The 11,190-nt window shown below is 60.5% G+C and overlaps 1 protein-coding gene across 1 annotated transcript; it reads left to right on the top strand.

The window, feature by feature from the left end:
- Positions 1 to 8,785: 8,785 nt before the first annotated feature.
- Positions 8,786 to 11,161, top strand: CYB561 (cytochrome b561). The gene is made up of 5 exons (XM_082778767.1): positions 8,786 to 9,043; positions 9,281 to 9,379; positions 9,462 to 9,565; positions 9,660 to 9,817; positions 10,507 to 11,161. Exons 1-5 carry the CDS (start codon positions 8,842 to 8,844, stop codon positions 10,700 to 10,702), a joined length of 759 nt encoding a protein of 252 aa, XP_082634893.1. The 5' UTR covers positions 8,786 to 8,841; the 3' UTR covers positions 10,703 to 11,161.
- Positions 11,162 to 11,190: the final 29 nt, after the last annotated feature.

The raw sequence follows: 11,190 nt of genomic DNA, 5'->3' as shown, positions 1-11,190 counted from the left end.
AAAGCCATTCTGTCCCCAAACACCTCCCAAGGATGGGCCCAGAGACATCCATGGGTGCAAAACCAACCGGTCCCCACACTCCCCTCTCCCCATACAATGCAATTTGGGGGTGCTGGAGTGGGTGATATAGGGCAGAGGACCCAGTTGGGGGGTACCCGGGGCTGCCGGCGATGCAACAAGGATGAAGGCAAGAAGGATGAAGGATGCGTTGCCACGGAGACGGATGCTGAACCGAGAGCGGCCGCGGGGCTGCGGGGTGACGTGGGCTCCTGGGTGAGCCGTGGTGTCCCCGGCGGCTGCCCCGGCCGGGAGGATGCTTCCCATCCGCTCGCATTTCCATCAAAAGCTGCATGAAAACAGCCTCCCCCCCGCCGGAGCGCGTGTGCGCGGACACGTGTGCCGTGCCGGAGTCACCACAGCCAGCTCCTGGCATCAGAGGGAGAGGGGAGAGCCCTGGAGCCCAATGGAAAAAAAAAGGGACCAGAACTGCTGGGATAAACCCCAAATGTCCTGCAGAAAGGATGCCCGTGGCAGGACGCCGCTTGTGAAGTGCAGTTTGCTTTCCTTGTCTTTAACAAGCTCTTTGGCTTGCCAGACTCAACAAATCTCCCAGCCCGTGGCCCCACAGGGTGAAGGACATGGGAGATGAGTCTCTGGACCCTGAGACCCCCAAATCAGGCAGAAATAAGGAGTTTAACAGCAAATAATTCTCAGGAGATTTGTAAGGTATTTGCCGTGACAGTGGTGTGATGGGAGAGGGCTTAAGGTGAGCAGGGAGGTGTGTGATGGAGCAGATTATTTAGACCCCAGTGCCAGAGGGGAAGATTTGGGGTTTTTGCCAGTTGTAAACTCACCTTACAGCCTTCCCTCTGGCTGGGAATGCTCGAGCCAGTTTTCCCTTTCTTTCATTAAAATCCACATTTTAACATTCCCATCTTATTTCTCAAAACGTTCAAGGGTGCTTCAAAACTCCTGCCTGACCCATCTCTCTCTTTGAGCAACTAAGGAGCTTCTGGAGACAAGAGAAAGGGTTTGCTGAGGGTTTATCCTACAAAAAGAGCTTTTTTGGGGGACAGTCTGCCCCCTCATCTGTTAATTTTCCCCATTGCTGTGGTTTTGTGGGCACAATGGCTCCTGCACCAGCTCGTAAAATCCCTGCATGGGGAATTTTTCCTCGCTCTCTGGACTGCGATTCTAAATGATGCTGCTTTATTTGCTGATGAATTCAATCAATTATCATAGCACATAATTCACTAAGCTGCTTTCCCAGATGCTGTGACGTTGCCATGAGGGAGAGGAAAACATGTCTCCACTCCAAATTTTTCATCTAAACAGCTCTTTTCTAATCCTAAAAAAAAAAAAAAAAAAAAAAAAAAAAAGAGAAATGAAGCAACCCAAGCAACGTGGCGGTTCGTTTCAGACCTGCAGGTGCAAAAATAATTGCAAACTATTAGAACAACTGCTGTGACCGGTGCAAGGCAGCAACAACAGCAATAGGAGTAAACCCAGTTCAGTGGGATTTGAGTGGGTGCGGTGGCATGGGGTGACCGTGCAGCCCCCTCTGTCACCTGGGCTTGGGGACAGGAGCTCTCACTCAGTGCACTGCTGGCTAAAAAAAAATAAAAATAAAAATAAAATAAAATAAAAAATAAAAATAAAAATAAAAATAAAAATTAAAATAAAAATTAAAATAAAAATTAAAATTAAAAAAAGATCCATTGAGTTTTGTTTGTTTGTTTGTTTGTTTGTTTGTTTGTTTTTTGGCCATTTCTTGCCTAAAAGTGCCATTTAAAGCCCCTCTCCAGGTCTGGGGTGCAGTGGGTGGCAGGTTGCTTGCCCCATGGTTAAAGCCACCCCTTAGCACCTGCTTATCACCAAAAGAGCACACTCAGCTCTTGCTGGGGCTGAAGCAGCAGAAATGCTCCTTATCGGCAAGATTTCGGCCCTGCCCTGGGTAACGCCCCTCACAGAGCCACAGGACAGGGGTTTATGGCCAGTGGCAGGAGAAGGGGACATGCCAGCGTGACTGCCTGTGTCCCTGCCCTCGTGGCACTGAGCAGGTCAGTGGGGCTGGGTGGAGATGGGAAGGAGATGGAGATGGGAAAGGGATGGAGATGGGAAAGGGATGGAGATGGGCTTTCACCATGGGAGCTCCTCCAGCTCTGTCTGGGAGCAGCGCCAACAGCCCGAGGATGCGCTGTGACATTGCAAGTCCCCAGAAAGCAGCACGCAGGGCCCCTAAGTGATGGCAGTGTCTTGGGAGGGTTGTAAATAAAAGTAAGACCCCAGAGGTTAGCCCCTGGGGAGTTCCCTGGCTGCAGTGCAGGAGATGAGACCAGCACAGGGCACGGGGCCAGGAGCATCAGAGGGGAGAAGTGAGAGCAAGAAATCATCCCTTGTCCTCCATCACTTACCCCTTGTCCTCCATCCCTCATCCCTTGTCCTCCATCCCTCATCCCATGTCCTCCATCCCCCATTCCTCCCCTTCCACCCACCCTTCCTCTCCAGCTGCTGCAGGATGATGGAAGAGCCCAGCATGTTCTCTCCGCAACCATGCATCAACCCCCAGATATGTGGCAAAGTCCACGTTCTTCCTTGTATTTATTTATTTATTTTCCCTTCCTTAATAACAGAAAATAATCCCAGCCCCAAGGCGAGCGAGCGTGACTGCTGTGGGTGCATTAATCATCTGCTGCAAGTCCAGTGCAGGTTATTGCTGGTGTTTATCCAAGCAGCTATTAAAATGGCCATAAATGAGCCTTCAGCCTCTTCGGAAAGTGATGAAGTGTTTGCGCTTGCTGCGCCGATCTTATCGGCAGCCCTCCTCAGCTGAGCTCTGTTCCCGGCCAGGAGGAGAAGGCAGATTAATTGGTGCCAGGAGAAAAACAGGGAGCAGTGCCCTTTGCCAACTGGGCTGCTCCGATCCCTGCTCTGGGGGAACCCGGCTGGGATGGGTTCATCCCAATGGGAATCACCCCTCATCCAGCCTTTGTGGGATCCCAGGCAACTGGGACCAACCCTGGGGCAACTGGGACCAACCATGGGGCAACTGGGGCCCTGGGTGCTGCCTTTGGCACAGGGACGGGGCTGGATCCAGCCGTGCTGGGGGTGCTGCAGCCCCTGAAAAAACAAATCCCTGCTGGGGGAATCAGCCAGGGGTGTGAGCAAAGTGAGCATCCCTGGGGGCCCTAAGCTGCACCCAACAGCAGCAACAGAGCCCTCAAGCTGAGCTTTTTTTTCCCTTGCATTTGGACCCCCAATGAGCCTGACTTTGCCAGCTGGGCTCTTGAAACGCTCCTCTGGGGAGGCATCCTGCAAATGAGCATTTCTTAGAAATGAAAACTTCATTTAGGGGGAAAAAGGAAAAAAACAAAAAACCAACACACAAGTGATGGGTTAGATCAGCAGAATGGTAATTTGATAAGCTCAGGGAGAGGCAGGGGAAGGGGCCAGCAGCTGGGGAAGGGCTGGAGCTGCTGGTTTTGTGAGGGATTACCGATTTAGGGGGCTCCTGTGGGTCTGTGGGTGCTCAGCATCCCGGGGATGTGCCAGGACCCCCAGAAAAAACCTGGAGCAGCCCCAGGAGAGCCGGGGGGGCTACGCAGAGGGGACAGCTGGGGACGGCCACGGCCAGCAGCGGCTCTGCTCCCAGCATCACGGGGAGGATTTCATTACCGCCGGCCACAGGCAGATTTAATAAACCCATTATGTCCCCGGCAACGTCGCTAATTAAAGAGCTGGTTACAAATCGCTGGCTAGCCCTGAGGAGGGGAGCGTGCCGGCCGTGGTGGCAGGGTCTGGGGTGTCCCCACATCAGCCACCACCGCATCCCCTTGTGCCCAGCAGGTTCAGGGGCCCGTTGGTAAATGTTTGCAAATATCCTAAAGGAAGACCCCAGGCTCGTCCCCTTGGAGGCTTTTCTAAGGGTCTCAGCCCAGCCGCAGAGGGGGAAATCCTCTCTCTGCTCTGCCCTCAAGGCCGGCTGACCCCTGCCATGGTGTGCAGCCCAGTGGCTAAAGGTTCGCAATTTATGGCAGGTTTTATGGCTTAGATTAGCTCTGGTAAACCATTTACCAAACAATTTACCAAAGGTCTTGGGAGTTCGGGCAGTTTCCAGCCAGCTGGAGGCGAGCCAGGGCTGTGCCCAGCCACAAAGAGGGCACGAGACAAGACCCAGGGAGCTGCAGACCTGTTACCCTGCCCCAGCCCCTGGAAAAGTTGTGCAGAAAATGGTCCTTGGGGATAGCAGGAGGCATTTAGACAACAAAGATCTTGGCAGGCATAGACAGGGAGGGGAAGGTCCTGCCTGAGCAATTTTCTCTCTGTCCATGACAAAGTCACCCCCGTGGTGGATGGAGGGCAGGAGGTGGGTGCAATGGGGCTGGATTTGGGGATTTCAGTGAGGTTTTTGGTACCGTCCCTCGCAGCATCCTTCTGGACACATGGCCCCGCTGTGAGACAGGCGGGTGAGGAGCGATGGGGCTCAAGGGGGGACCTGGGTGCCCTGGCACCCAAGGGGACAAACGCTGTGCTGGGGTGCAGGACGCCCCGGGCAGTCAGAAGAGGGGATTCTCCCTCTTGAATATTCAACGTGAACTGAATATTGCCTCCAGCTCGGGCTTCCACAATACAAAAAGGGTGTGAAGGGACTTGAAAGGGTCCAGAGGAGGGCAACAACGCTGGTGCGAGGGTGCATCCTGCAAGGAGGGGCTGAGGCTGCTTGGGCTGGCCAGCCTGGGGAAAAGGGGGCTGCGAGGAGCCCTCGCTGCTCCCTGGGGAGGGAAAATGGGGGCAGGGGTCGGTTTTTGCCCCCTTGTCATCGGTCTCTGCCCCTTTGTCACCAGTTTCTGACACCTTGTCACTGTTCTCTGCCCCATCACCAATCTCTGCCCCCTTGTCACCAATCTCTGCTCCCTCGTCACCGATAACAGGGCACATGGGACTGGCACAAGACCGCACCAGGCAGGGTCAGCCCAGACTGTAGGAAAAATATCTACACGGTGAGGGCGGCGAGACATGGGCACAGGCTGCCTAGCAAAGCAGTTGGTGCCCTGTGACCGCCAGTGTTCAAGATAAGTATTCGAGATAATGGGCTCTGGCTGTTGGTTTGCCCTGAAGTTTGCATCAGTAGGATCCGGTGATCTTTGTAGGGACCCGGTGATCTTCCAGCTGACCCGGTCGATTCTATCAGCAGGAATTTGGCTGTGACAGCGCCTGCTCGAAGGTCGCAGCAGCTCCGCGGCTGCATTTCTGCAGGGATGAGGGTTTGGGGCTGCTGCACCTGGGGCACTGCTGTGGTGCAGGGACCAGACTTGGCTGTTGTGGTTCTGGGTTTCCACCAGGGACGGGGATTTCTCTTGGTGGTGATGGGGGCTGGCACTGCCCCAGGTGAGTGCCCGGTGGGAGGGAGAGGCTGGAGTGGAGCTGGGGGCTCCGGGGGGGGGTCTTTGCAGGCTGGGTGGGCAGGAACAGCCCTCAAGGAACCCAAAGTCCCTTTCTGAGGGAAGGAGCTTGTGTGGGACAGCCCTGCCCTGAGCTGGCCCACAGGCTGCTCCAGGACCTGGCATGCCCCAGGTGGGTGCTCCAGCTCCTGGGGTGCTCCAGTGCCCAGGGTGCTCCATGTCCCAGGGGTGCTCTGGGTCCCACCAGCTACTGCAGGTCCCGGGGTGCTCTGGCTCCCATGGGTGTTCCACATCCTGAGGTGCTCCAGGGTGCTCCAGATCTGAAGGTGCTCCAGGGTGCTCCATGTGCCAGGGGTGCTCCATGTCCCTGGGGTGCTCCAGGGGTGCAGGATGCTCCATGTCCCAGAGGTTCTCCATGTCCCAAGGCTGCTCCACGTCCCAGGGGTGCTCCAGGTCTCAGCAGCGGCCCCAGGTCCCAGGGCGCAGCGCACCGCGGGCTCCTGGTGACACCTAGTGGCACCGTGTGACACACGCACACCCCACACAGAAATGGGGCTGGGGGGAGTTTTGGGATGCGCCCCCCCCCATACCATCACCCCACCCCACTGCCTCTCCCCTCCCAGGGCTTTTCTCTCCCGGGGGTGTCCCATGGGGACCGCAGGATGCGGCCACTTGTGCCCAAGGGGATCCCGGGGGAGGGAGGAGGGGGGCTCAGGGACACAGGGACACGTCCCCCCCCTACCATCACCCAAAGCCACAGGCCCCTAAACATCCCCCTGATGCTGCTGATGTGGGCGCAAGTGATTAGCGGGAGTTAATTACATCAAGTCCCTCATTAGCGCTGCTCGAATTAAAAAAACGACGGCCATAAAGCTGGGGTGGGGGCTGGCACCATGCTGGGGGGGCTGGGGGTTTGGGAGGGGGTCTCAGATTTTTTTGGGGGGCCATTTGGGGGTTCCCCAGGGGTGTCTGCATCACCTGGGGAGCAATGTGGGGGGGACACAGGGCCTGGTACAGCTCATGGGGGGAGCACGCAACCACCAGCACCCCCCCGGCTGTGGCTCCGAGCCTTGGGGACCGTCTCCACCATTTTGCAGCCCCCCCAAAAAAATTCCTGCAGCCTCCCCAGCCCCTACGGCACCCTCCTTCTGCAGCCATGCTGGGATGAGGGGGGGGCAGTGGTGGGGAGCCCCCCCTCGCCTTGCCATCGCTCCGTTGCCTTGCCAACGCGCTGCTGGCCTTGTCCCTGCTCAGCCGCTGGCACCGCCGGGCCTGGCAGCACCCGCAGGTAGGGCTTGGGGGGGGGGGGGCGGCATAAAAGGGGGTGGGATGTGCCGTGCAGTGGGGGTGTCTCCCCCCAGAAACCTACCCCAAAGCATCACTCATCCCTCCCCTGCGTGGCACTGCTGTGGGGACTCCTCCCCACCCCAACAAGGATTTTGGGGGGACCTCAGCCAAGAGGTCACGGTGAGGGGCTGCTGGGCTGTGAGATGCCCCCCCCAACCCCGTACACCATGGGGGGGTTAAGCAAAGACCCCCCCCCCCCCCCGAATAAGGGGGCTTTGGGGGAGGATTGGGGGCTGCCCCGGGTGGCTGTGAGGGGACACGGTGGCAGGGGGACAGGCAGGTCCCCACCACGGGGGGGAGGACATAGGGAGGGGGCAGCATTTTGGGGGGGGGGCGTTATCTGCCGTGCCACTGACCTGTTGCTCTGCCGGGGGGGGGGGGGGCTGCTCACCTCTGGCTCTGCCAATGCTTGGGGGGGGGGGATTTGGCGTCTTAGGAGCCGTCATTTTGGGGGCTAAGGGGCCGCTGCTGGTCCCGGGGTGGTTGGGGACGGGGCTGTCCCCTTGCAGCGTGCCAGCAGCCCCCCGACACTGGGGGCTGGCGCTCGGGGTTGTGCCAGGACGCGGGTGCTCCTCTGCCAGCCTCAGAGCCAAACGGGGCAGGACGGGGTCCCAAGGGTGCCACCGGCAGTGGTGAGGATTTTGGGGTCCCACTGTGTGGCAGGGAGGGGGCCCTACCTCCTGTTGTCCCCCCCCCACCCTGCCCTGCTCCCTGGCGCGTCCCCCAGAACCTCGGTGGCCCCGGGCGCTGGGGCTGGACGCAGGCAGGCGACATTTGCAGTGAAACCTTAATGGGATAAACCAATTCCCCTAACCCACTTAGCCGGCTGATCCAATAAAGGTGGCTGGGAATAAAGTGTGTGCGTGGTCTTAATGCATCCCCCCCCGCCTCCGTCCCCCCAACTGCGCCCCTGGTCCTGGCAGTGCTCTCTGTCGCAGCCCGGCCCCCAGAGGCAGTGGCAGCGGGGACGGGGACAGAGGTGGCCCTGGGGCTGCGGGAGCGGTGGCCGTGCTGCTGGAAGAGGCTCGGATCCCCCTGGGATAACCCAAGACAAAGAGGGTGCAGGTGGGTCATGGGGGTCTGGGGGGTAGACCTGTGGTGTCCCCCAACACCGGGGCTTGCTCAGCCTCCTGTCCCCAAGGGTCACCGCTTTGGTGGCCTGTGGGGCCCCTGAGCAGCATCGCTTGAACCTGGGCTGCTTTTGTGTAATAGGTTTGGGAGGGTGCTGAGATGGGGATGGAGGGTGGGGAGATGGGGGAAGGATGGAGGGTGGGGGAAGGATGGGGAGAGGGGGATGGGGGGAAAAGTTGGGGATGGAGAGATAAGGGGAAGGATGGGGTTGGGGAGATGGGGATGGAGGGATGGGGAGATGGGAAGGATGGGGAGATAGGGAGAGAGGGATTGGGGGGAGGATGTGGATGGAGGAATAGGGAGATGGGGGAAGGATGGGGATGGAGGGATGGGGAGAGTGAAAGGATGGTGATGGGGAGATGGGGAGGGAGGGATGGAGGGAGGATGTGGATGGAGGGATAGGGAAATGGGGGGAGGGATGGGGATGGGGCGATGGGGATGGAAGGATGGGGTTGTGGAGATGGGGATGGAAGCATGGGATGGGGGTGAGAGGGACGGGGATGTAGGATTGGGGATGGGGTGGGAGGGACAGTACAGCTGAAGTTCTATGGCAGGAGAAAGGGGGCAGAACGGATGGGGCATGAGGACAGGGACTCTGTGGGGCAGGAGCAGACGTGCAGGGCCAGGGGGGCTGGGGCAGGAGCGGGGCTGGGAGCGCAGGGAGGGGACGGGAGAGCAGGGACAGGGGCTGAAGGCCAGGAGGGCAGCAGGAGGGGACAGGAGGGGACAGGAGAGGACAGGAGGGGACAGGAGGGGACTGGATCCAGCAACTCAGGGCCGGGCGTGCCGCGGCGGCTGGGAGCCACCCCCGGGCCAGGTGACGCAGCGGCACCAGGAAGCGTCGGGGGCCCTGTGGCAGGTGAGGGCTGGGTGGGGTGGGCACCACGGCACCGGGGTTGGCACCGCGGCCACCGGCCCGGTGGCTTCGCTGCCTTCCCTCTCTCTGTCCCCGCAGGCCGGCATGGACGGGGCTCCGCCGCCCGCCAGCCCCGCCGGGCTCTCGGCGTACGTGGCCGTGTCGCAGCTGCTGGGCCTGACGCTGCTGGCGGCCACCGGAGCGTGGCTGGGCCGCTACCGGGGCGGGGTGGCCTGGCAGGGCCAGCTGCAATTCAACGTCCACCCGCTCTGCATGGTGCTGGGCATGGTTTTCCTCCAAGGTGACGGTGAGCAGGGGCCACCCTCATCCTCCTGGCAGCCTTCAAAGCCCCCCCTGAGGTGCAGCCCCCCCAGTGCCACCAGGATGGGCGGTGAAGGGGCAGAGTGGTGGTAAATGAAGTTGGGGAGAAGCTCCGGCCAGCCCTGCACCCGTGTGTGGCACCCCAGGGAGATGGGGGGGTCCCAGGGAGGTTGGGGGGACCCCCAGGTGCTGCCCCAGCGCTCACCCACCCTCTCCCCATCAGCTCTTCTGGTCTACCGGGTGTTCAGGAACGAAGCCAAGCGCTCCACCAAGATGCTGCACGCTCTGCTCCACGGCCTGGCGCTGGTGATCGCCCTCGTGGGTGGGTGCTGGGGCTGGGGGTGATGGCTGGGGGGGGGGGGGCAGGATCCGTCCCCGGGGGGTTAACGGGCTCCTCTCCGCAGGCATCGTGGCGGTCTTCGAGTCCCACCACGCCAAGGGCATCACCGACATGTACAGCCTGCACAGCTGGTGCGGGATGGCCGCCTTCGTGCTCTACCTTGTGCAGGTGAGGGCTGGGGAGCCCCAGCACCCCTGGGTGGGGGGGGACAGGACACAGGGACAGGGCCCCCAGCACCCCCTGACACCCCTGCGCCCCGCAGTGGCTCCTGGGGTGCGGTTTCTTCCTGGCCCCCGGCGCGTCCTTCTCGCTGCGCAGCCGCTACAAGCCCCAGCACATCTTCGTCGGCATCGCCCTCTTTGCCCTCTCCATCGCCACCTGCTTGCTGGGCATCACCGAGATGCTGCTCTTCAACATCAGGTGGGTGAACGACTTGGGGGGGGAGGATTAATACCCCCCAGCCCCCCGAAAAGTGCTGCTCCAGCCCTAGCCCTGCAGGGCAGAGCCTGGCCCCTGCCCAGGCTGAGGTTCTGTGGCTCTGCTCCCTCCTGAGGGTTTCAGTTCTGCCGCTGCTGAGTCACTTCCAGATGATGCTTCACGGGGGCCGCATCCTGCTCAGCTTCTTCTTTGCTCCTGGTGGGGAACGCAGCAAGTGCCGCCGCCTCACTGCTGCCAGCTGTTTGCAGGACCCCCTGGGAAGCTCGGCTGGAGGACACGGGGATGTCCCTGTCCCCTGAAAGCTCACTGCCCATCGGGCTGCAGGCTGGGGGCCCCCCTTGCCCCAGCACTGTGGGGACACGGCCACAGGGTACCCCCAGGAGCCCCCTCCCTGTGGCTGGGGGAGCTCAGCTGGCGGGGGGGCGCTGGGCTGCCCATGGCTGGGTCTGTAGGACCGTGCCCCCCACCCCTTCTCCCTGCTATCAAAGAAAGCAGCAGCCTCACTTCTTGCTGGATCTGGGGGCAGGGGACATTTCTGGGGGCTGTGCCCAGCTGTGGGGCCACCTCACCTTCCTCCAGGAGGATGAGGATGAGGATGAGAGGGTCCCCAGCCAGGGCAGGGCCAGGCCACCCACGTCCCATGGCTTGAGCATCCCTCTCTGTGCCCGCAGGGACTCCTACAGCCAATTCGTGCCCGAGGGCGTTCTGGCCAACACCGTGGGGCTGCTGCTGGTGGCCTTCGGGCTGGTGGTGGGCTACGTGCTGACACGGGACGAGTGGAAGCGCCCGCCGCTGGCTGAGGAGCTGGCCCTCTCCATGGACTTCAAGACCCTCACGGAGGGCGAGAGCCCCGGTGGCAGCCAGTGACACCCCCGGCTCCCCAGTCCCCAGCAGGGGTGGGTGTTGGATGTCCCTGTGCCCCCCATCTTTGTGCCTGGTGCCGGCAGCAGAGCCTTTGCTTGGGGCTCCAGGCAGCCCCCAGGGACCCCCTCGTGCACCCTGAGCATCCCCCGACCCGCGTGGGGATGGAGGTGCTGCTGCACACGGGGTCCACAGGCTCTGCCCTGGTGACCTCAGGCTCACAGCCTGCATTTCCCTGCCGCAAGGCTCCAAAGCCCAAAGCCCACCCCCATTTCTTTATGCCAAATGGATCGGACGGTGCCGATCACGAAGATTTTCTACTTGTTTTCAGCCCGCACCCCTCCGGCGCGGCCACGTGTCGGGGCTGCGGCCACCAAAGGTTCCCTGAGCAATGTCGGTGCAACTTTAATGGGTTTGTGTTTGAAATGTTTTCCCCTCTCGTGCAATGTGTTGTCTGCAGACATATATTTATCCTAATAAATATTTGCAGCTAA

The sequence above is a fragment of the Aythya marila genome (assembly GCF_965140915.1).
Source record: "Aythya marila genome assembly, chromosome: 25".
NCBI lineage: Eukaryota > Metazoa > Chordata > Aves > Anseriformes > Anatidae > Aythya > Aythya marila.
This window is presented reverse-complemented; position numbering and strand designations above follow the sequence as displayed.

Excerpts from the sequence above, each read along its gene's own strand:
- CYB561 (XM_082778767.1), top strand. The coding sequence starts at position 8,842 with ATGGACGGGGCTCCGCCGCCCGCCAGCCCCGCCGGGCTCTCGGCGTAC. Across the intron at positions 9,044-9,280 it reads GGTTTTCCTCCAAGGTGACG|CTCTTCTGGTCTACCGGGTG; the intron begins GTGAGCAGGGGC and ends TCTCCCCATCAG. Across the intron at positions 9,566-9,659 it reads TCGTGCTCTACCTTGTGCAG|TGGCTCCTGGGGTGCGGTTT; the intron begins GTGAGGGCTGGG and ends TGCGCCCCGCAG.